General features: G+C 45.2%; 1 protein-coding gene across 3 annotated transcripts; it reads left to right on the forward strand.

Moving 5' to 3' along the window:
• The first annotated feature begins 2,013 nt into the window (after positions 1-2,013).
• LOC113021789 (DDB1- and CUL4-associated factor 1-like) lies at positions 2,014-22,415 on the forward strand. Of its 3 annotated transcripts, none has more exons than XM_026166518.2 (30): positions 2,014-2,357; positions 4,259-4,455; positions 4,580-4,656; positions 4,778-4,851; positions 6,269-6,382; positions 6,830-6,967; positions 7,336-7,944; positions 8,026-8,127; positions 10,235-10,393; positions 10,481-10,660; positions 10,760-10,869; positions 11,085-11,184; positions 11,749-11,918; positions 12,091-12,215; positions 12,647-12,723; positions 13,077-13,241; positions 13,393-13,548; positions 14,404-15,063; positions 15,154-15,431; positions 15,541-15,739; positions 16,058-16,140; positions 16,262-16,346; positions 16,529-16,762; positions 17,263-17,356; positions 17,455-17,559; positions 18,820-18,893; positions 18,999-19,088; positions 19,504-19,668; positions 21,679-21,799; positions 22,156-22,415. In XM_026166518.2, exons 2-30 carry the CDS (start codon positions 4,265-4,267, stop codon positions 22,224-22,226), a joined length of 4,806 nt encoding a protein of 1,601 aa, XP_026022303.2. In that variant the 5' UTR covers positions 2,014-2,357; positions 4,259-4,264; the 3' UTR covers positions 22,227-22,415. The 3 variants fall into 3 exon arrangements, with proteins under 3 accessions (XP_026022303.2, XP_080157244.1, XP_080157243.1); XM_080301118.1 differs by lacking the exon at positions 2,014-2,357 and adding an exon at positions 2,454-2,731 and having other exon boundaries at positions 21,679-21,815; XM_080301117.1 differs by lacking the exon at positions 2,014-2,357 and adding an exon at positions 2,454-2,731.
• The last annotated feature ends 2,373 nt before the right edge of the window (positions 22,416-24,788 follow it).

The following is a 24,788-nucleotide window of genomic DNA, read 5'->3' on the forward strand; positions in this document are numbered from 1 at the left end:
AATTGTAAACTTTAAAAACATATGTTGTCCATTGTTTACTGGTCATTTTCTGTGTGCTAAGGGCCGATTACTACAGGGCCATTACACCTGATGCTTCACAAGTAACGCAGGCCAGTTATTGCAATGGAAGTCGCCAGTAACACTGAACTGTTTTGCTGTGAGCCATCGGCCGCCATCATGGCAGCCTTGACCTCTAAGTTATTGAGTGCTGTGTCAGCTGCCATGGCGGTTGCCAGCCAAACCCATCTGTTCTCTGATTGGATTGTTAAATTTGTGATTGACATGACATTGGCCAATCAGATGAAAGGAAGAAAAATAGGGTCGAAATTCGTACTTGTAACTTGAAACTTGAGTGCAGAGTTTCACACGTATTTTTTCAGCAAAGTCCGCACACAAATCTTTTTTACACACACAAATCCTGATTTACAAGTACAAAATATTTATGACCACAATTTGATCCCATACAGCTGATACTAGAAAGTAATATTAACTCTGTTATTCCCATCACTGGTTGTGAATAAAATCAAATCCATCCAGGAGTCTGGGAACCTCTTGCTGCTTCATCACAGTTTGAAGTTTTTTTCTATCTTTATTAGCAATTCAAACATTACAGAATTAAATGAGCAAAAGACAATGTCAGGGGGTTTCGTGTAATAACAATTAGACACAGGGTAGGGGTTGAATCACAAGATATTAAACAAGAAGCATAAGTTTACAGTTTTAATTGCTTTTATATTATGGGAACATTGTATAGTTTTAAAATATTGTCTGGTTTCATTTAAAAATCACTGAAAAAGCAGCTTTGTATTTAAAAAATGGATTTATGTATATGAAATTTCTTTCAAAAGTCTTTTTATTAGACAAAGGTTTCAATCCATGTATACAATAATACAAAATGCTTCAAAATTTCCTTCTTTTTCCCACCCTAACCATTAAACAACAAATAATTGGCAGCCTGCTGCCCAACTAAACCAAAAACACAGAACCTGGCCAAGGACAGAGGCCCACAGTTCATCCGTAATATGAAAGGTAAGGTCCTGTTCCCATTTAGATTTGATAGCAGCTGGAGGAAACATTGGAAATTAAATTGTACAAGGCTGATATTATGCCCCTTGAGGTTGGGTTGACCATTAAAAAAATCGTCTACTGGATTGTGTGGAGGTATTTGGGGGAATTCTGCTGTCACAGTCTGCACGTAGTGTCTGGCCTGTAAGAAACAGAAAAACTGAGCTGCAGCTACGCCAAATTTGGTGGATATTTGAGAGAAACTTGCAAATTGTCCATCTTCATATAAGTGCAAAGGATTTTAGGCCCTTTCTAAGCCAGATATGAAAAGCATTATCTGCCATCGAGGGAACAAATGGGTGGTTTGCTGCAACTGGGCTTTGAAGTGAGAAAGCCTGGAGACACAGACTCTTCCTAAACTGAGACCAGATTCCAAGAGACTGCTGGACAACTCCATTGTTACTGGGTAGAGGCAATGCCAAAGGGAGTGATGAACCTAGTCACAGGTAGGGAACTTTCCCACTTGAATATGACTCCATGGCAACCCAACCTGGTGGTGACGGTTTGAGATTGTAGTGTCTCCAATACAACAAACACCTGATATTGGCGGCCCAATAATAGTACTGGAAATTAGGGAGGCCTAAACCTCCAACCAGCTTGGGCCTTTGAAGATGTATATGAAATTTTCAAATAAAATTTGTTAGCCCCATTTGCAGAGTAATCAAAAAAAGCCAAACAATAATAATAGATAAAAGAAACAACTAAACTCTTGCCAGAAATGATTAGTACATAAGCAGGACCAGAAACATCCTCTCTTTCTGACATGAACAGTTAACATCAATGTGTTTTTTAAACATCGTACAAGAAAAGTTATGGTGGGGTAAAAACGACGAATGACTTTCAAATATATTTCCTTTACTTTGTTGGTAATGTCCAACTTTTCTTCCACTCCAGGTCTCGGTATAAATTATTCCAGTAAGCAACGTCACGGTTGTCTTTCGTGTTTTTGGCGGGGACACCGATCTGTTCAACAGAGGAAACCGCAGGATCCAGCGGCAGAGGGGTCAGAACACCCGCAGGGATGGCGTGAAACATTGTGGCATAGTCCTTTTGGTGGAACAGGAATTTTGAACTACAAGTCCCAGGGAGAGCGTCGCCTGTGTTTCGTCATCTAACGTCGACTTGTTCTGTTGACGTCGCGTGCGGCCGCCGGGAGAAGTTTGAAAATAAACGTGAAAGTTTTTTTCTCGTGAAACGTTGAGTGTCGGCGCGGTTCGAGCTGCTGCTGTGAGGCTGAGCTGTGAGAGTTTGTACCGAGGAGGGAGCGGAGCGCAGAGGAAGCTGCTCCTCAGGTGAGTGACGTGCGAAACTCAGAGAAGCTAGCTGTGTCCGACATGCGGCTGCCGCACAGCGCCGCTTCCAGTGCGCTCAGAGGGGCTTGGCGCCTTATCTCACCGCGGTGGGACCCGGAGGGAGGGACAGGGTGACGGGGGGAGGGCAGTCGGACAAAAATAAAATAAACAAAAAGATGCGAGTCGAGTTAGAGCGAGTTAGCCGAGTTTGCTAACTGCTAGCCGGGCTGAGCTTACCCTCTAACCCCTGAGCCCGGTATCCGTGCAGAGGCCACCTGTTGGTGCACAGGTGTTTCCAGCTGTCACAGCTGTGTTTGTGTGTGAAGAAGCCTCCCGTCATGCCTCAGCGCAGAGCGTCTCTGAGACGGCGGCCGGTGAGTTACAAAGCCTGCCGTTGTTGGTCGGACAGCAGCAGGTTGGACTGTGCTTACAGCGCTCAAAGTGCGGTTTGACCAACAACACGCATCGTAGCAAATATAACATCTCCGCTCACCTCTGGATTTTTCCGCAGAAAGAGGCTTTTTAAATGACCCGAGTGCCTCCTGCGATATCAGTTTACATACACGTTTTGCTTGAAAAATAACATTTAAAAAACATTTGAAATGAAATTAAAAGCAGCAACTTCCTAACGGCTCTTTCAACACCTGTCTTTGAAGGTGTTGTACCTCAGTATTTGAACAAGCGCCGAGTGGATGTGATGACAGAAGAAGTTAGGAAGTTTGAAAAAGTCCTAAAAAAGTTAATTTTTACTTGTCTTTGTTATAATTTATATCAGACCTCTTCATAATTAAAAAGAAATGTCATAAAGATGCATGCTGGCTCATGGTCAGCACAATTAGGACTTAAAAAACAACTCAGGATTTTGCATACTCGTTAATCAGAAAAGGCATTAGCAGGTTTTTAAGTAAGTAAGGCTTATTTATATGCTGCTTCTCAAGTACAAAACTCACAAGTGCTTCACAATGCAGAACACATACAGCAGTTAATATGGTACGAAAACGAAATAAAGGCAAGCCTGCACAGGTGGGTATCAGCAGTGTCCACAGAGCTTATGTCCAATGGAAGCAAGTTCCACAACCACAAAACTGCGCTCTCCTTTTGTCTTTAGCTGGACCTTGGTGCAGCCTCCGAGCGTTAATCGTCTGACTTCAGACATTTAAACCACATGGATGGTTTTAGTAACTCACTGATATATGGAGGCTTCTGACCACGGAGGACACATCACCAGGATTTTAAACCGAACATTAAACTTTATGGGGAGCTGGTGTAAGGAAGACAGAATTAGTGACTTTTATTTCATGTGAACCAAACCAGGCCATAAACAGATATTATTCTAGTCTTTTCAATTAAATTAAATAGAATTTTGTATTTTTATCCACTCACACTTTCATCCATCCAGTAAAATCAGCAGGATTTTAATCAGTTTCTGTTGTTTGGGTTTAATTTAGTTTAAAGTCACATGCTTGTGGTTTTAATTAAATGTGATCCAGTTTTGCTCACTTGTTGAAGTCACGCTCCACAGTTCCACTTTGAATCAATGCTATTAAGGCGTCTCATAGCATCGACAAACTGCTGGAGACACTCCTCAGAGATGTTGGTCCATGTTGACACGACGGCGTCACACGGCTGCTGCAGAGTTTTGTGACATGGTGCATTATCCTGCTGGAATCAGCCATCAGGAGATGGCACACTGTGGTCATAAGGGGATGCACATGATCAGCAACATTACTCAGATGGTGTTAAGAGAAGAAATGACCTCCATACCATTACAGCACCAGCCTGAAGTGTCCATGATGAATAAAACTGCACAAAAGTATTTTTCTCTTTAACTTTAGCTCCACATCTAATACAGCACTGAATGATCTGCCTCTTCCTCGCCTCCTCCTCTTCCTCTCTTCCAGGCAGCAATGTCTTCTGCAGACGAAGAGCCATCGGCCGCCATCGTGGCCGCCTTGACGTCTGCGTTATCGAGTGCCGTGTCAGCTGCCATGGCGGTTGCCATGGCTGTTGATTCAAAGGCGGATCTCTCCGCGTTGCTCGACGAATGGGAAGAAGCACAGAGAGGCCCCACAGAGCAGCTGGTGTCCGTCTTAAACAGGTTTTGTTTTTTTTTTAAGCTTTTAGCGACGCAGATGACGTGTGACGTCAGAGCCTCTCAGTCTGCCTGAGTCTGTGGGTCCATCTTGAGTAGAAACCCTGTCTCATCAGTGTGTTTTCTGCAGAATATCGGAGCTGATTGAGAAAGAGATGGGAGAGTATCACAAAGCAGACCCGGATCCGTTTGATGACCGTCATCCAGGTGAGTCCTGGACCCTCTGGCCTCTATGTTGCATGTTTTCCACACTCGGTTCCGTAAAATGATTTCAACAACCAATCATTCAAATTGTTCAGACTTTTGTGACTCGTGTGTAACGTTGCAGGACGGGCGGACCCTGACTGCATGCTGGGACAACTCCTGAAGATGCTCTTTATGAACGATGACTTCACTAATGCAGTAAGGGCTGCTGCTTGTTTTTGTCCTCTTGTAAACCAAATGATGGCGTGTGGTTCCAAGGGTGGGCCGTCAGCTATGGCAGCCTTATCAGGCTTCATGCTTTGAGTACAGAAGCTCCACCCAGCAGCCATTAAAGCCTTTAGCTGGTGCCAGGACCGTATGGTATTGAATCTTTATTTTGAACATGTTGAAATAGTATAACAACAACAACAACAGAGGGAAAATGAGACAAACAAACAAAGCAAAAGCACTTTGTCTTCCTGTTTATGCCCTGCTCATCAGAAATTCTTCATTACAGTTTGTTACATGTATTATTTATTTATTATTATTTTTTATAACTCTAGTAACACATCAAAACATATACACATTTACATATATATTGTCATGCGCTGGCTGTGTGGAGGTAGATGAGGACCCAAACGCAAGCTCACGGAGGCAGGAATGAACTCAAAACAGCTTTATTGCTGGAGAGAAAAACCATACAAACTAAACTGGAAACTATAACATATTATACGGAGAACCACACGGCCATGGATGAGGGAGAACGCGACACAGAACTGAGGGAGACGCGGACATAAATACACAGAGGGTTAACGAGGGAAGTGGGAGCACACGGGGGAACACAGGTGACACAGATAATCGTAACGAGACAGGGCAGGAGTGAACGCAACACTGACGAGAGACTGTCAAAGTAAAACAGGAAGTACACAGAGGTTCAGACAGGAGGAGAGAGAGCACGGGTAGAGCAGGGACATGACGGGCTGGGGAAAACATGGAATGAAACAGAAGGAGGGGAGACGAGGGCTCACAGATACACAGAGGGGCACACAGGGGGGAAATCAAGGAACAACTTAACAGAACAACCTGGAAACCAGGGCATAAATAAAGAACAAAACACACGAAAACTAAGAATACTGGGCCAACATGGCCCAGGATCATGACACACACACACATATACACATCATTATTGTGAAAGTAGTGGCGAGAACGCCTGATCAGAGCCCCGCCTCCTCCCTGTACTTTGCAAAAACTGTATTTTTGAACCGCTGTTTAAACTGAGGCATGCTGGGACATTGCTTCAGTTCTTCACTTTGTTCCACAGCTTCACGCCACACACACACGTGCAGAAAGTTTTCAGTGTTGTTTGATACGGGGGGGATTTTTAAATTTAGTTCCCTCTTCAAACTGCATCTCCGTTTTGTGTGTTGCTTTATACATAATTTGCGCTGTGAGAAAATGAACCAGATCTGTCATTTTAAACTGGGCATCAAGCAAATCTGCTTTAATAGACAAAGTCTTTGTTTATACAGCCCCATCACGTGTCCACAGTTTAGAAATGAGGCCAGTGAACGTTGTCTCGAGCAGGTAGCTGCACAGTTTGTGCTACACTGTAAGTTTGTTTTTGTGTGTTTCGCAGCTGCTGGACACGTACATAATGACCAGCAGGGAACACAGCCTCAACACAGCAGCCTGCCGCCTGCTTCAGAACATTTGCCCGGGCCTGGAGACGGCCGTCGTCTTCCAAGAGAAGGTAAACACTATTTAGACATAAATCACTGTTAGATTATCGAGCTGGTGTGTGCGTTCAAAAAACAAATTATGGACACGTCTATAAAGTGTCCAAAAAATATTTTACTATGAGGGATCACATGTTTGGGGGTGGTCCATGTGGAGTTAGAGGATTTGGGTTTTGTTAGTTTATACAGTTCTAATAAATGACAGTATATGGATGTGCATATCAAAACTGAAATCCACCTTAATAATGTGCATTTCTTTTCATGATGGTACATTTAAAAAAGTTTTTGCTGTGTAGATTAAAGAGGAAGTGATGGTTGTTCTGTAGGAAATATGGGAATAACTAATTTGAGTAATTATCACAGAGACTTTTATTAAAAGGTTTCCGACTCCTGTGAGCAGAATAAGCACTGGTTTCTGATAGGCTGTTCCTGTGCTTCGCTCACCTGTGCTCTCTGTGCAGGAGGGTCTGGCTGAAAGGTTGTTTGGCTGGGCTCGTGAAGCAGAGCGCCCGCTGTGTGTCTACGCCACGGGTCTGCTGGCCCGAGCCATGAGCAACCAGGAAGTGGCGGCCAACTACAGAGAAGAGAACGCTCAGCTGGTGGGTGGCAGTAATTAAAGACTGTATGTAAAAGATGGACGTGGCTGTCGTGACATGATCCACAGGGTTCTAGATTCCACATTTGGATCCCTTTTAGCATTTTGTAGTTTGGAAGTGACCATGTTTGGATGAGAGGATGGCGTGCTACGTTATCAGCTAATGTTGGTTAGTTTTGTTAATGTGCTGTGTGCATAGACCAGCAGCAAACATGTTATTAGTGCATCGAGTGTGCAGCGTCCTACGGTTAAAAGTCTGTTTCACCACAGACTTCATGCTTTATGGCTGTAATCTTTTATATACAGTCTTTGCGCTTGATTTTTAGAGTTTTTGCGTCAGCGTCATAAAATCTGAGTTTCCTCATCCTCCAGGTGGCCGTTATGATCAAGCGGTTGCACGAGCTGCAGTCTCAAGAGGCCACGAGTCACTTTAGTGCCACCCACACCTCAGAGAATCTACCTCAGGACTCTCAGGCTGAAACTGCACAAACCTCAGGCGTCACAACGGCCCAGCAAGACCCGATGGAGATGGAGGCGAGAAATGAAAGAGCCGGGGAGAGCAGCAGGACCACGTCCAACACCAAACCCACGTCTCTGCTCGGCTCAGCTCAGAAGAACGGCGGCCGCAGCAGCAGCTCTGCCCGACTGCTGCCAGGCTTCGTTTACCAAGTCGCTCCGGACTCTGCGTCCAGGGAGACGGAAGACATGCAGGGAGGAAGAGGTGGAGGAGGAGGGAAGAAATGGGCTATAAAGGAGAACGAGAGGAAGGCAAAGCAGAAACTGAACATTACCAACTCTTCGGACAGGAGTGGAGAGGACGCAGAGAGGACCGAGGCCAGCGAACAGCCGGCCAGCACCTCCTCATGGTCTGAGATGAGCTCCGTGATGATCGGCACCGACTTCCGCCTTTCACCGCTGAGCCCGGCCATGGAGCAGCGGCTCATCCTGCAGTATCTGACCCCGCTCGGAGATTACCAGGAGGTAGGCGTGCAAATCTGAAACTGTTTGGTGAATGCAAATAATTTTAATAAATTCACAACTGATGACCCTCCTTGTGTGCAGCTGCTGGCTGTCTTCATGCAGCTGGACACGCGGTCGCTGCTGATGAACTACATCGACCTCAGACAGACCAACAACGTCCAGCTCACCTTTGACGCCCTGCTGGTAAGGATGACGGCGTCCCTTTGAAAAAATTGATGTGGAGGGAATTTTATGAAATGCTGTGGATGATTTAGTGCTTTGATGCACTCTGAGTGAAGCGTTCGTACATGCGTGTATATCAGTGGTGCAACGGATCACGGTTGATCCGTAATCCGAACCGATCACACTCCACGGTTCGGTACACACGTGATCCGAAGATTTGAAAAAGAAGGAAAAAAAGTATGCGTATGGTGCGCGTGGTCAGTCTGTCAAGAGATAGCTATGGTCGGTGCTAGCGGTCCAAGTGCAGGAGCAGAGGAGTTTGCGGTATTTAAGCAGCCCTTTGCCTCCCAGTCCGACCGGGCTAAAGCTGTTACAGAAGCTACTGCGATGTTTAGCTGCAGACGGGAGGCCGTATTCTGTTGTGCAAAACAAGGGTTTAAACTGTGATGAACGTGCTTGAGCCACACTATGAGATCTCGTTGCACGTCCACTTCAGTGACAAGATCGTTCCAGGCATGTATGAGTTATGGCTGAACTGTCCCAGGCATCTTCTGTTGCCCAACTACAAACGGTTGGAGCTCCAGGTCAACGGAAAGCTACGTGACCGTGACAGCTCGTTGTATCACAGCGGAGTGGTAGATACAAGCCCTGTACTGCACCTCAATTTGTTTTTATATAATTGCGTGGAATGAGTCTTGAGTTGAATGTTTTTAATAGGCAAAAAAATACTTAAAAAGTTCATAAGTAAATGTTAAAATTTTTTCTTTTTTTCTGATCCAAAAATTGATCCGATCCGTGACTTAAAACCGTGAAATCTTTGATCCGTTGCACCACTATTATATATTCTACTCATATATCATGCTCAGAGAGAGCAAGTCCTTCCAGTGTGTCAGCATCTGTTTGGTCACTTGCTGTCAGATGATTGTAATTCAGTTAGTTTGTTCCACGTTCAGCATTGATACATTTGTTACTACATGTTTGAACAGCTGCCTTAAAGCAACATGTATGTTTGTGTGTTCTGATTGTGTTACAAGTTATTGTGACAGAACGTGGTGTATGTTTATTTTACTAATGTAACTTACTGAGGGGTTTTTAGTGATCTTACAAAAGCAGTAAATCTTTATATCGAGATGCTTTAATGAGCCTCAGCAGCTCAGATCACGTTTCGCCTTGTTTGTCAGTGCAGCCCCTCCCCGCTGAGTCCGAGCGTCTGTGTGTGAAAGATAATCCAGACCTCTGTGGGTGGCTCTCAGCCCCATCACCACAGTTTGTTTCATTTTTAATGTGATGAAACTGAGTAGAGATATTTTTTCTTTTTTTTTAACAGTGTCGTGCATGGTCACATGGTCACATGTAGGGAGACGTGTTCCATCTCTCAGTTGTTTGTAGATCGTGGACACTGTTCAGTGCTTCCCGTGTAGATGTTTTGGAGGAACTAACAGGCTCTTCTGATAATGGACGGGTGTCAGATTAACTGAAAAGTTGATGAATTGATTCTCCTGTTTCAGCTCAATCGATCCGTCGTGTGAGTAGAGAAGCAGTAAAAGTGGGATTCATACGTCCGTGAGCTGATAAGTAATCATAGGTAATTGCTGCCTCTGGCGTTCAGTAATTCTTCACCAGAGAAAAAGGAAATTACAATTACATTAAAAGTAAATGTCTTATATTAAAATTTTAGCTGATGCAGAATCTCACGTAGGTGAAGCTGCGAGCCGTGAACGTTGCAGGGCTGATGTTGGAAGACTGCTGCATGTTTATTTACTCTTGTTTCAGTCGTAGTCGTGTGTGGTGGTGATGATTAATATTATTAATATTTTTGTCCATTTCTATGCCAGTTTAGGGATTGTTGATTAAAGCAAAGCAAACTGAAAAGGAGAACTTATTTTTATTTTTAGATACATTTTTATATGATTTCGTTTTGTTTTGAATGAGTAAATCTTATTTTTAAGATGAAATGAAATCATTTTCCCCTTGTCAATAAAAGTTTATCAGTAAACCCACTCACTGTGGTTCTTTTCACATCTACGTGAAACCTTTAAATCCTCCTCGTTATATTTGCAGCACCGTGTCATCTGATAAACTGATGTTCGCTGTTTGCAGCCTCACTGTGTCGTTGCTCTCTCGTCAGTATCTCGCCTCGCTGCTCCTCCATAAGAAGTTTGCTGCAGAGTTTATCGCTCACGGAGGAGTGCAGAAACTCCTGGAGATCCCGAGGCCTTCAATGGCAGCGACCGGAGTTTCTCTCTGCCTCTACTACCTGGCGTATAACCAAGACGCCATGGAGAGGGTAAAGCTACAACACTCTTCTTATTGTGTGCAGGATTATTACAGCAACCGTAGCTCAGTCATGGTGAACACTGTCCCGCGTTTGCAGGTGTGCACGCTGCCCGACGGCGTGCTGTCCGACACGGTGTCCTACGCGCTGTGGCTGCTGGAGTCGTCGCACGCGTCGGGCGTCTGCCACGCCACCATGTTTTTCTCCATCTCCTTTTCATTCCGAGCGGTGCTGCAGCTGTTCGACCAGCAGGACGGCCTCCGGAGGCTCGTCAACCTGGTCAGCCGTGAATCTTTACTCTTAAACTATTTAAACTAATTTCAGAAGTAACTATTTCTTTCGATCGGACACTTTTAGCATCGTCTCCTCTGCCTGTAGATCAGCACTCTGGAGATCCTGAACGTGGGGAGCGAGCTGTCCCGGCTGAGTGATGACCAGGTGTTCTCCAGCAGGCAGACAGCCAAACACACCTGCATGGCCCTGCGCAGGTGAAGCGATGGGTGGAGACACAAACACAAAAATTCTTATCTGACACAGCAGCCATGTTTTATTTAGATATTTGTACATATATAATGTATTTCTTTATTGTGTTGTCGGGTAGAAGTAAAGAAATACTCTTCACAGTCTGAACATGCAGGCAGTTCCTCTCTGCTTGTGTGAAAGTTTGGAAACACACTCATTGATTATCGATTACTTTGTGAAGGTACTTTGAGGCTCACCTCGCCGTGAAGACCGAGCAGGTGAAGCAGTCCCTGCACGCGTCGGACGGCGGTATCGTCATTCCCCAGCAGCCGTTTTACAAGGTACTCGATGGAGTTTGTGAGTCGTTGCTGTGCTTTTTTATTTAAACCACAACAACAGATTTCCCTTCTTGTCAGTGAAGATGAAATGCTGACGAGCCTCCTGCTTTTGTTGGTGAATCTCTGTGTCGTTTGCTCAGATTTCATTTTGATCTGAAACGTTGTGTTTTATAGTTCTGTGATCATCATGTGACTCGCTGCCTTTCTTAGCCTGGTTGTGTGTTTGTAAGAGAAGGACTGCCTTATAACGCAACTCTTAATCACATTTGTGATCTGGATTTAGATATGTGGATTTTAACATTATAATGTGGCTGTGAGCAGATGAGCTGTTTCATGCTCACCTGTAAGTAGTAGTGATGCTTCAAAATACGTAAAATGATAACCTCAGAGAAGCTGTTTGTTTGCTCTAAATGACAATTTAAATGTACAATGTTTATGATATAAATGCAAGGTGTTCAAACACTGAGCACAGACTGAATATAAAAGATGGACGTAGCAGCCGTGACATTTAATACGAGTCTTGGCTTCATATACAACTCATGAAAGTCTGCGGCTTCCTGCTTTCAGGCCTATTCGTACACCAGAGAGCAGATTATTGAGATGATGGAGTTTCTCATCGAGTGCGGGCCTCCTCAGCTGCACTGGGAGCCGGTCGAGGTCTTCTACAAGTTGGCCTGTGTCCCCTTAATGCTGCAGCTCATATCTACAGCCTGCGACTGGAGGACTTACTTTGGCAGGTAACCCTGCTCACACACATACCTGCACGCTGTGAGCACTCGGTGGGAGTTTTTATGACACAGAAAGGAGTCGGTGTAAAAGTAGCTTTGCTTGCGTTCTGTTTCTGTGTTGCTCGTCTTTGTACGCAGCACTGATGTGTAACTGGAGTCTTTTTCATGTTTTTTTCACCAGGAGCGACACTGTGCGGTACGCTTTGGACATCCTCTCCATCCTGACGGTGGTTCCTAAAGTCCAGCTGGTCCTGGCAGAAACCGTAGAAGTTCAGGATGAAGCCAGGTCCCCCGTTTCCACTGTGGGTCAGTAAATCTGATCGTTTTCTCCTCTAGTGCTGCTAAAACTGTTCTGATTGTTTCCAGCTCCATGTAACATTGAATGATTCAGGATTTGAAATAATCCTTATGAATCTTACACACAATCCAACTGTCTTCTGATTGGTTGCCACTCTCAAACAGAAAGCTTGGACAGAGGGTGGGTGGGGCCTCTGTGCTCACAGCTGATCGTTTTAAGGATGTCCTCCTGCTCACGGGCAACATGCAGATCCAAGAGTAGATAAAACTGGGCGCTCGGAGCAGCCTGGCTTACTCGATCTCTCAACCTTAAAATTATTAACATTCATAAACATTCATGTGACAGTAAATGAGGAAAAGCACAAAGGGTCCACTGTAACTGAGAGATGTTGTTAACCTTTGGGTGTTCTGCGCGTGACCGTCTCTCACCTCTGCTTCAGGTATGAGCATCATTCTGGGTGTGGCAGAGGGCGAGGTGTTTGTCAACGATGCTGAGATCCAGAAGTCTGCACTGCAAGTAAGGAGAAGCTCTAAATATCTTAATGAGACATTCTCCCGACTTTGATGACCTCCAGAAAAAGGGTTTGCCCAGAAATGTGCAGAGTCTGTGCAATCAGAATGAGAAGATTGCAGGTTAACAGCACATGAGCGCACATTCATGAAGGATCAGCACGTTATGACTTATTCAGAGCAGGCTGTGAGGTCTCAGACGTCCCTCCTTAGAAACAAACTTTAAAGGCGCATTTGCAGAGATCGGCTCACGAATCTGAATGTTTAAACTATTTTATCAGATAAAACTGTTTTAGATGCAGCATTTGTGCAGCAAATGATGAAAATTTGTCTGTCGTTTCCTCTCTAAAATCGTCGCAGGTGATAATAAACTGCGTGTGCGCCCCTGACCAGAGCCTGAACTCTATGGGGGCTTTTGCGGTTACCCCTCTCAAGCCATTACTCCATCCCCAGCAGCCCCCCACCCCTCACAACAGGGTGTTGGCCCACATGTGGCAGGTGGTGCAGAACAACAATGGGATAAAGGTAAGAGCAGCAGACGAGCAGTGGGAATTTTCCCGGTTTGATCCTTTTGGGGTATCTGGGGTAAAAATCTGCCCCGCTGTGGTGACCCCTGTTGTAAATAAGAGATCGCCTGAAAGCGAAATGCTTTTCGTGTTCCTCGTGTCGTCTCCAGGTGCTGCTGTCCCTGCTGTCAGTGAAGATGCCCATCACGGACGCCGACCTGATCCGCGCTCTCGCCTGCAAAGCTCTGGTCGGACTCTCTCGCAGCTCCGCCATCAGACAGATCATCAGCAAGCTGCCGCTCTTCACCAGGAGCCACATTCAGCAGGTGCGCACAGGTGTATCTGAGTGAAAGACCTTTTAATGCTTTTGTGGCAAAAAACAGACTGAAGTTTAGGGTGTCCGGACAGTGGTGACGAAGCCGCTGTATAAACTTGGATCTTTCCTCGCCTCGCTGTGCCCAGAAATCAGTTTGCATCCATCTGCAAACGGTCATCTTCTGAAAGGCTTCCCTGCCACCTTTTCATATGCACTTAAAGTTGCACACTGTGGCTAACTGCAGCTTATAATATAAAATATTAAAGCTATTGTTAGAAATCTTCATTTCATGGCTCGGACTCACAGTAAGTTATTTTATTGAACAGATGTCAACAACAGCAGAGCTTTACTAACTGTAGCTCACAAGTTAATAAACGATTACTTTACTATTACTAAAGGCTTTTCTGCAGGAAGTGAGGGTGTTAGCAGCGTTCAGTCCTTCCACAGCTGCTCGCTGGCCTGCAACACGCTGCCCTCTTTATAGAAACGTGGGCGGTAATTGGTGTCAGCAGCAGCATTATAACAAAGCAGACAGGCATGCAAAGCATAATGAGGCCCAAGTACAATTTAAATATTGGTGTATTTATGTTTTTTAAACTCTGTGGCCAGAAAATTTGAATCTTTTGAAACTGGAGAGAGAAAAAAATCGATTTGCATGTATGAGTCATTTCTGCTTCATCCGGCAATTTCATGTCGCTTATTCAGGTTTTTCAGGAAACTGATGACGTAGACGCCTCAAAAACTACACGATACATGAAGGTTTAACAGACTAGTGTGGTGCAGTTATAGTAATGCTGCAGTTGGAGGCAGGGTGGAGGATTTCCTCCGGCTCTCGTCGTGTTCATGCTCTGTTTTCTGTCTCCAGCTGATGAAGGAGCCCGTGCTGCAGGACAAACGAAGCGAGCACGTCCGCTTCTGCCGCTTCGCCGCCGAGCTGACCGAGCGGGTGTCTGGCAAACCTCTTCTCATGGGCACGGACGTGTCGTTGGCTCGCCTGCAGAGGGCCAACGTGGTCGCCCAATCGCGCATCACATTTTCCGAGAGGGAGCTCCTCGTCCTGATCAGGAACCACCTCGTGGCCAAAGGACTTCAGGACACGGCAAACACGCTGGTCAAGGAGGCCAATTTACCCGCAGCGACCCTCTGTCCAAACCCCTCCCCTTCCTGCGTCACCCCCCCGCCCTCCGCCTCAGTGGTACCCAGGACTTGCAGGTTAGCGGGTGGGATCGCAGCGCGTATCGCCAGCCATGTTGGAGCCTCTCCCGTGTCCTCGGGTGCTTCTGTTTCTCCTTGCCCCTCTTCTTCTCGACCCCTGGCACCTCCTCACCCTTCGTGCTCCTCTGCATCTACCTCTGCCCACCCCACTCCTCCTCCCCCTCCTCTTCCTCATCCTTCACCTCAGGGACAGGGCCCATATCCACTTGGCCGGATTTTGTTTTCACGGGAGCGTCCGGTGGCCCCGTGCAGCTCAGGGAAAAAGCTCCGTGCACTGAAACAGAAGTCGGATCACGGTGCTTTCATACAGGTCAGGGTTCGATCGGTCACCAGTATCATCGCCGTGCTCGCACACAGACACGGCCTAAGCTCAGCTAGTCTTTCTTTCCCTCTCTGTCAGACTCCAGCAATGAAGAAGCAGTTGGAACGCCACCTTCCTTCCCCTCCAACGCTCGACAGCATCATCACCGAGTACCTGAGGGAACAACACGCCCGCTGCCCCAACCCGGTCACCACATGCCCCCCTTTCTCTCTTTTCACGCCCCACCGCTGCCCGGAGCCCAAGCAGAGACGACAAGCCTCTCCCAACTTCACCGCCCGCCTGGGTGCCAGGGTGCTGTACCCCAAATACGGAGGTGTGGACCGAGCGTGTCTGGATAGACACCTGATCTTTAGCAGGTAAAGAACAGACTCACCTGTGCAGCAAAAACGGTTATTTAGCTTATTTTTGGCTGTTTAAAACGGACCTCTGCTTCTCCACCGCTCTGCCTGTTTTCCCTCCGTCGAGGTTTCGTCCAATGTCGGTGTTCCACGAGGGCGACGGAGACGAGAGCGGCTTCACCTGCTGTGCCTTCTCAGCCTGCGAGCGTTTCCTGATGCTGGGAACCTGCTCCGGCCACCTCAAGTTCTACAACGTCCTCTCGGGAGAGGAGGCGGCCAACTACACCTGCCACACGTCCGCCATCACACACCTCGAGCCCTCCAGGGTATCTGCACAAGCATTTAAACACACCTGTTGTTATCCTGCACAACGTTTCCCAAACATTTGCATATTTCATGCGTTTTTTTATCTGAGGCTACGTCCTCGACCGGGTCAGGGACAAATCTGCACTGAGTATATTTGAGTTTCTGATGTAAGAAGACGTCTGGTGGTGTGGATTTGTTTTCTTCTATAAGCTCAGCTGATCTGCAGGCACTGAGGCGACTGCCTGAGCTGACGTTATGCTCAGCTTTGATATGAATAGCGGCTGCAGCCTCAGCTCTTTTTGTGCCGTTGTTAGAAAGTAACCGTTTGTGCTTCTTAGGATGGGAAACTGCTGCTCACCTCTGCTTCCTGGAGCGTCCCTCTGTCGGCTCTGTGGAGCATGGATGGAGTCTTCATCAAAAAGTAAAACCGCCACACCCTCACGCTTCACTTTTAATTTTACACACCTGTGTATGCACTGCATAGACACCCTGAGGTGTGGACTGTGGTCTTCGTGGTGTCGATGTGTCTTTTTCCCCTTCAGAAACTCCTTTGCAGACGATCACTACGTGGAGTTCAGTAAACTCTCTCAGGACCGAGTCATCGGCACCAAAGACCAAGTCGCAAACGTAGGTCGCCCAAAATGTTCTGCTCTGCCTCCTCTCATCATAACAGCAGGAAGCAGAGTTGATGTTGATAAAACTGGGATCCCTTAAATTAAAAATCTTCATTTGCATTTAAACTACTGACAGCAGGAAACCGTAGATTTGGAGTTCATTTGATTCTCATCGTTTGTCTTCGTGTCCTGAAGATCTACGACATCCAGACGGGTCAGAAGACGCTGACCCTGAATGACCCCGGCCTGGCCAACAACTACAAGAGGAACTGTGCCACCTTCAGCCCCACTGACGACCTGGTGCTAAACGACGGCGTGCTGTGGGACGTGCGGGCGTCGCGGGCCATCCACAAGTTCGACAAGTTCAACATGAACATCAGCGGGGTCTTCCACCCCAACGGCCTGGAAGTCATCATCAACACGGAGATCGTATCCTCTGATGCTGCCAGGGGCCGTCTTTTCTGTCCTTTTCTTTCCTTTACTGCAAAAAATATAGTTAAAATGAAATGGGTCATTAAAAAACGTTCTGGGCCCAGTTAATGGCATGTGTATGCAAAGGAGCTGTTCAGTGCTGAGCCCTGCATGTTTCTGGTCTTCATTAATGCTGCTGGTTTAATGAAGCAGGAGAATCTGCTGCCCTCATTATTGAAGTGAACTTGCTGCGTTTCACCTGAGCAGGTGCATTTTTACAAATTCGGCCTCGTCCAATTTACCCTGCTTAAAAAAGACACGGCCTTTAATATTTTTAATGCATATTACCTGATGAACCATAATGTCAGTTTGGGTCTTACAGTCTCCAAAACTATAGTCAAAGTTTAAGATCAGATTATTGATCTCAGCTGTAATAACGACGCAACAAAGCGAGCTGCACGTGTTTCTGCGTCGCCCCCCGTTGTGTCGTAGTCGTGGGCCTTGACAGCAGGTGTCAGTGGGACCTGAGGACCTTCCACCTGCTGCACACCGTCCCAGCCCTGGACCAGTGCAGGGTGGTCTTCAACAGCAACGCCACCATCATGTACGGAGGTACGAGCTCATGTGTCCGAGTCATTACGAGCACAGCGAGGGGCCGAATCACCGCTCTGACGTACGATGTTTTTCCCTCCTCCTGCTCTCGCACACAGCTATGCTCCAGGCCGACGATGAGGATGACGCGATGGATCAGCAGATGAAGGGTCCCTTCGGCTCGTCCTTTAGAACCTTCGATGCTACGGACTACAAGCCCATCAGTAAGGCTTCACTTCCTCTCACTGTTGGTCAAACACAGTTTATATACTGGGGCTGGGGATCGTCACTGATTTCTAGAATTGATTTGATTCCGATTCACAAGGTCCCGAATCGATTCGATTTGATTTGAATCGGGGAAATTTTGTTATGATTCAGATCATGCATCAGGACATTTCCATATTTTTATATCTATAAAAAGGAAGCTGACACTTGTGAGACTTTATCAAAGGTGTGAGCATCACAGCAGAGGCCTTTGTGTCAAAGTAGCTGAGGATGAAACAGAAAAACATGAAGGTGATTTTCCTGGTCTGGATTTTATAAAAATATTCTGCAGTCGATCAAAAACGAAAGAAAACCATTAATCAGCATCTGAACATTACCTGATGCTGCTGACGTGAAGCAGAGCAAAGTTACAGAGGTTTGATTAGAGACGCAGCGTTTTGCAGTTTTGCATAAATTTAAAAAGTTTAAAATTGTCCAGAAGCCTGTTGAACAGCAGAAATGAAGTTTTCTCTTTGGAAGTAAGTAAAAGGAATAAAACAGCGGCCGACAGCGCTGTAAACAATGGTAGACTTGTGATAGTAAGCAAATAATGCAGAAAACAGATTTTTAGACAGGAAACTGTTGTTGAAGTACAGAGAGAGAGAGAGCTGTGCATGAAGTGTGATCAGCAAAAGTCAGAGTGAGTTCATGACGATGTTTATGTGAAGCGTAGTTTGGATCTTCTTTTGCTGCTGGTTCAGTCAATATTGTTTGGAGTGAGATCAAACCTGCAGCTTCAGAATCAGCACAAAGACGTAAACACAAAGCTCGACCCGCCGAAACATCAGGATCAGCGAGCTGTCGGCTTTCAGCCCCGACAGTGTCCGTGCCGTCGGGTGAGAAAGGCAACATCTCACTGATTCTGATGCGTCGGCGTGTCCGCGCTTTGTGTTCACGTCTTTGTGCAGAATCCGTGTTCCTGCTCTCATTTACTGTTTTAGCTGTTTGGTGGTTGTTGAAACTTTGTGAGGTTTAACCTGAGATTCTGGCGTTTCGGGCAAAATAAATTTATAATAAAAAATCGAATCAGGATTTTAATAATTCGATATCACGCTATCCAAGCCAGAATCGGTTTTAATCGATAAATCGATCATCAAAACCCGCCCCTAATATATACATATGTGTTTGATTTTATTTTAAAGGTCAGGTTTGTGCTGATCTGCCAGGCTTAGCTGCCGAGGTTCGAAGAGCTCGAGCTTCATGATGTTTTTGTTTTTCAGCCACTGTGGACGTGAAGAGGAACATCTTTGACCTGTGTACAGACACCAAGGACTGCTACCTGGCTGTCATTGAGGTACTTGAGCATCCGTGCTATCAGAGGGTTTATTGTTGTTTCCATGACAGCCCATGTGACCCTGTAAGGCCGCAGACACGCTAACGTGATGCGTTTACTCTGCAGAACCAGGACGCGGTGGGCTTGGACACGGTGTGTCGTCTGTACGAGGTGGGACGACAGAAACTCGCCGAGGAGGGAGACGACGACGATCAGGTGAGCGTTTGCTGAGCAGCTTTGTTTTCTTTTGTCTGCGATGACCCGACCTTCACGTGGAGGCTCATCTCTGATGACAGCTGGGTCTCTAGAGCAGCTGCTTTCAGGGAAAGAGTCCACGGTGTCCCCGTCACTGTGACCACAGTCTTTTATTTTTAATTGAAGTCTTGTGCGACTGCTCAGGGAGCGGACCTGAAGTGGAGATGAGCTTAAGCCGAGCAGTTTTATCCAAAAGCTTCTTCTTCTCTTACTTTTGATGCTTCTTTGTCTGCCGTTTCTTCTTCTTCTGCTTTTTCTGCTCTTTAATTTTATTATTATTATCTGTGAAACTTGTTTTACTGAGAAAACTTCCTTTCGTTGCTGTCGTCGTCGTGATTGAGTTCATTTTTTTTAAATTTATTTTGTGCTCTTCCAGGATGACGATCAGGACGATGACGATTCCTCTGACTCCGATGACGATGATGATGACGACGACGACGACGACAACGACGACTTGGACACAGACCCGCTCATAGAGGAGCTGGCCAATAACAACGAGGCAGAGAATGAGGAACAAGCCGACTCGCCCAGAGACGAAGAGGTACCCGACCCCCTAAATCCATCGTCCAATCAGCTTCTTTTATTTTTCACTTTTCTGTGAAAGGATTGATGAAGACAACACTTTGAAATGATAGTTTACTGAATATATAAATGTCTTGTTTTGTTTAACTTTATTTTCTTATAGTAAATATGATTTATAGAAGAACTTGTTGTTCATATTAGTAAAATTTACTTGTTACTCAGGTTCTTTGTTTATGGATGATTTATTCTGAGCTCACTCGGCGTTGTCACCATGACGACTAATATCTAAAATAATAGCAGTTACATTAAAACAATAATGCTTCTTTAGCTTCTTTCACATATTCATGGAAACTCAAATTAACAGAGACATTGAACGCACCTCACGCTAGGGCTGCTCAATTAATCGAATTTTAATCACGATTACGATCTGGACTTTCAACGATCATTAAAAATGACTGAGCCGATTATTAGCCCCTCCCTCATTTATCCGCGACCCCTTAAAGGCCGGTCCGTGAAAATATTGTCGGGCATGAACCGTCCGTGGCGCAAAAAAGGTTGGAGACCGCTGATTAAGAGGACCCGAGGGAAGCTCGGAAAGCTAAGCAGAAGTTATTTGGAGAGGAGAGAGTGACTGCTGTTGGTTGAAAAGTGAGGTAAAAAAACTTCAGTGGTGTTGCACACTATGTTATATTATTTTTTAAAGTCATTGTTAACCCTTTAAAGCCGGTCAGAGCAGCACGCTCAGTTTTGTGTAACTATTTTTGTAGAACCTGAACCGTGTAAGCTAGCGCAATAATTTGTTTTGCATATGAAACCGGAGGAGTTGTACTTACATCTGATGCCATCAGCTTGTCCTCGGTCACAGTTTCCTTCCACATAAAGCTTTGCAAAAATTGCATAAAAAGCGCTTGCAGGAACAAAAACATAATATTCCAGAAACACGCTTCGCCGATCCGATCAGCTGTTCGTAACACTTCCCACATTGAAAAAGACGTCAGCGCGAACTGTCGCATGTCCGCCATTTCCTGACCGAAACCGGAAGTGACGTCATTTTCGCGGAAAATGTAGTTTTTTACTTGTAGGCCTTAAAAGCCTATACTGGTGTTTTTATAAGTCATGTTTGACTTTTCTGAATAGTTTCTGGGATGCTTAGAACTCGAATTGCGCTGCTGGAAATAGTTTATTTTGATGCACCTGCTGTTTTCTTTGCAAATTTGCATCATAGGATTGTTTTTTGTTTTTCCTGCAGTATATAAAAATTGCTGTATCTCCAAAATAAAACTATGAAGACGCTCAAAATAAATTTCCTGTTGTTGTAAACTATTTTTTGCAACTTTTTTGTATTTAAAGTTTTGAGGGATAAACCTCTTACATTTCTCCAAGTAGAAATATATGTAAACAAACTAAACAAAAACGAATGTCAATTTTTTTGTAGTTTATTGCACTTTTTTGCAATTAATGTAGTTACTATGGACTTAATGCATACATATTATTAAAATATGGGCTATAACAGTTATTTAGCAACTTGAAATGCTCCCACAAATGGCACTACAACATGTAAAAAAATAATATAAGCTCTGGTGGACTTGGTTCTATGGTAGGTCTTAAAGGGTTAAATAAATATCGTCAAATAATCGAGATCTCAATTTCAGTGAAAATAATCGTGATTATCATTTTTTGCCATAATCGAGCAGCCCTACCTCACGCCTGTTGTAGTCAGATGGGAGAGAGCGTTCTTCGAGGCTGCGCTTCATCTCTCACAGTGGATTTAACGCAACCACAACACTGCGACGTGTGTTCTTTATAAACTTGAGTCCAGCTTGAAGGCGGTGCCACTAAAAACAGTCCGTGCTGGACGTTACTTCCAAACTGAAGTGATGTGACTGCTTCCCTCGCGTTAGAGGAGAAAAATCAGTTTGAGTGTTTAAAAAAAGTTCTTTGTTTTTCAGTTTTAGGTTTCACGTCTTCTCTGGTCCTCACAGTTCAGACTGCACTGGGGAGACTGATCTTTTTTTCCTTTCACGCTCAGATTGCTGATCTTCTGGCTGGTGACAGCGATGATGACAATGACAGCAACGACAACAACGACTCGGAAGACTGGGAGAGCGTCAATGATGGCTCTGAGCCGTTCGACGCTGACGGATCAGAATGTGAGTGATAATCCAGGTTTGTTTGCTTAAGTCTGTTTTACCTTCGAGGTTTTTACAAACTCACATCCGGGCGCCGAGGACGCCGAATCTGCAAAAACTGCCTGCATAAGTACAGTTCAGAATATAATATTGTTAAAAATGAGAGAGAACGGCACTGCACGTTCTGGGTTTAACACGGACAGAATGTTAATGTCTGGAGAGCATCACACCGAAACTGGATGAAAAAACCCGAGCTTTATTCCTTCATTTTTGTTCTTTGTAATGAGGCCGTTGATTTGAAGTGAACCGCGTGTGTGTGCGTGTGTGTGTGTGTGTGTGTGTGTGTGTGTGTGTGTGTGTGCGCGTGTGTGTTGCAGTTCTCTCTGGAGCGTCCGATGACGACTTGATCCAGTCCATCCGTGACCTCCATGACCGATGGTTCTCCTGACCTCAGCGTTCTCATTCGTACCTGTTTAAATGCTCGTTTCTCTTTTAAGCAGGCAGGTTGACTGTGAACACGCTCGTATGCAAATCAAATTTCTGCAATATTCTGTTTCTCTAATATATATTTTTTACATTTGATGACGTCATTGAGAGATGACGAATAAATATTTCCCAGAGTTTGTGGGGCCTCAGATATGCAGACTTGGTTTTCTTCCTCTTGGTTAAATATTGAGTTTGAAATTTTGGATTCTTTTTGGTATTTTTACCTGCTGTGAAACATCTTTTTCTCCTCATTATTGATCAGCACCAGCTTTGTCTGAACTACAAAACGAGACAGAAACACAAGCTGTAGTTTTTCAAGTCCTTTCAACTTAATATTCATATAAAAGCAGTTATTGACGTAAAAGAAAAAGAAAGAAAAAATTATTTTATATCCACAGTGTTGAGGTTGTTTTCTACAGATTTAAAGACTGGATGTTTTTAACTGGATGGATTTAGGCCAGCCTTCTTCTTATTGGCTGCTCCTGTCAAACAGATGGGTTGAACAGCAGGTGGGCGGGGCTTCTGTTCTCACAGGACTGTGTGCTCGAGCAGTACTGAAAGGCACTTCGTGTGTCAGGGTTCAGTTTGATTGTCCTGGTAAAAACTAACTGCAGAGTTGGAGGACCGAGGAAGCAGCAGAGACAGACAGGAGCAACGACCAGCAGCTTGTGCTGGACCAGCAGGAAAAGCCTGGTTTAAAGAGGGTTGTCGAGGATTCCTAGTCCTTTAAGTTTGGATCTCACTGAAGAGCGGAGCAGTGAGAAGCCGGGAGGGGAAAACAGAGGCCTGAAGATTTGGGGTAAGAGCCTCCCGATGGCTCTGGGTCAAAGAGAAGGACAATTGCTGGAAGCTGAGGCGAGAGCGGCCACCACAGCTGACCAGCCAACTTCAGGTGCTGTGGTTGAAGTTGAATCTGTATGATGGTTGGAGGAAAGCACCTCAGAGGATTTAATTCCCACACAAATGATCTCTAAAGGTGGTTGAAGCGTTGGAGGTGAATCCCGGTGAGGTTTAAGTCATTGCTGATGTGGAGGAATGAGCCCAACCTTTGGAGGGAACAGAAGGATTGCTGATGTGTGTCTATTGAAAACATCACTTTCCTGACAGCTTACAGGTGAGGATCATGTAGACCTCACACAGTTCATTAGAGTATAATTTAGATAATAACTTCCTCTACAGTCTTACTTTCATAGATCTTGAGATACTTCAGTAGTTAAAGGGCAGCAGAAACATCTGTAGGCACTTTTTCACTGTTCTCTGCCAACCACAGCAGCAGGTCATAAATCGAGTCACAGCAGCTGTTTCAGGCACAAACCAGAGCACGCTTTCTGCTCGGTGTTCAGGAGTGGACGAGTTAGGAATCCAGACGTGGTCGGGCACATGAAATAAAGCCTGCTGGCTGCAGACGCACAGAGTACACGCCCACCAAGCTCTTTATTTTCAAATCACATGACTAATCTTTTAAATTAATCTTTCTTTGTTTGAACATGCAGCGAGACTTTTAAAAAAAGATTTTCCAAGTTCGAGTGATGCTAAACAATCACCTGTTGATGAGGGAGAGATGCTGTGGTTTCTGCAGAGCCGTGAGTCCAGACGAGCGTTTCTCCTCGGCTGTGTTACTTTCAGGTCTCTGTGGACAGCAGCGTGTTGAAGTGAGTTCTTATTCGTGGGGAAACGTCGCTCGCTGTCAGTCTCCTCTCTCCATCCTGTTTCCTCCTCTTCTCAGTTTCATCTGTTCCTCCTTTTTTCCCGGCAGCGAGCTGACCCTGCCTGCGCCGACGCCTCCAGCATTCTGATTTGTTCTCTGAATGTTTTAAATCCTTTCATTCCGATCTTGAATGTGACATTGTGCATATATTGCCGGTGGGCTGTGGAACAAATAGTTGAATCATAAAGAGTCGAGCGTGGTCATCAGAGACAGAAAAACATGAAAGAGATGCAGGACTCAGGAAAACTGCTACAGCACTAGACGGTGAGGAATCCCATTCACAGGGCAGCTTTCTTTCAGTTAACGGATCATTTTTACTCCCACAGTATGTTTTGATAGTTTGTATAACCGGTGTGCCTTCTGTGGGAACATTATTATTCCTGCCAGACACACAGAGGTTGAGTGGAAACCATGGAGGGGGTGATATCAGGATATTTCATCTCCGAGTCTGAAAACTACAAATGTGAGCCTCTGTTTCTCTGGATTGGAAGAGCTGTCACGTCGTGAACACTTACGGGGACACATTAAGCTAATGGGTTCGTCTCGCTGGAGTCCACACGTGGAAATTAAATCTTCATTTTAAATATTTTTTGCATCCCATTCTCGTCCACAGGTGTAAAGTGTGGCAGCAAACAGAAATAATGTTGCCATGGATGCGCTGGGTTTAGTTGGGCTGCAACTTCTGTTTTTAACTTTTTATTGTTCATATTCTGTAAATATAAGTACGCTGAAAATACCGCCTACAGCTCTGCTTAGTTTGAGTCTGTGTGTACCACAAATTACTTTGAAACTGAAGAAAACCTTAAACCCTGATTC

This window comes from Astatotilapia calliptera, chromosome 5 (assembly GCF_964374335.1).
Source record: "Astatotilapia calliptera chromosome 5, fAstCal68.1, whole genome shotgun sequence".
In the NCBI taxonomy this organism is placed as follows: domain Eukaryota; kingdom Metazoa; phylum Chordata; class Actinopteri; order Cichliformes; family Cichlidae; genus Astatotilapia; species Astatotilapia calliptera.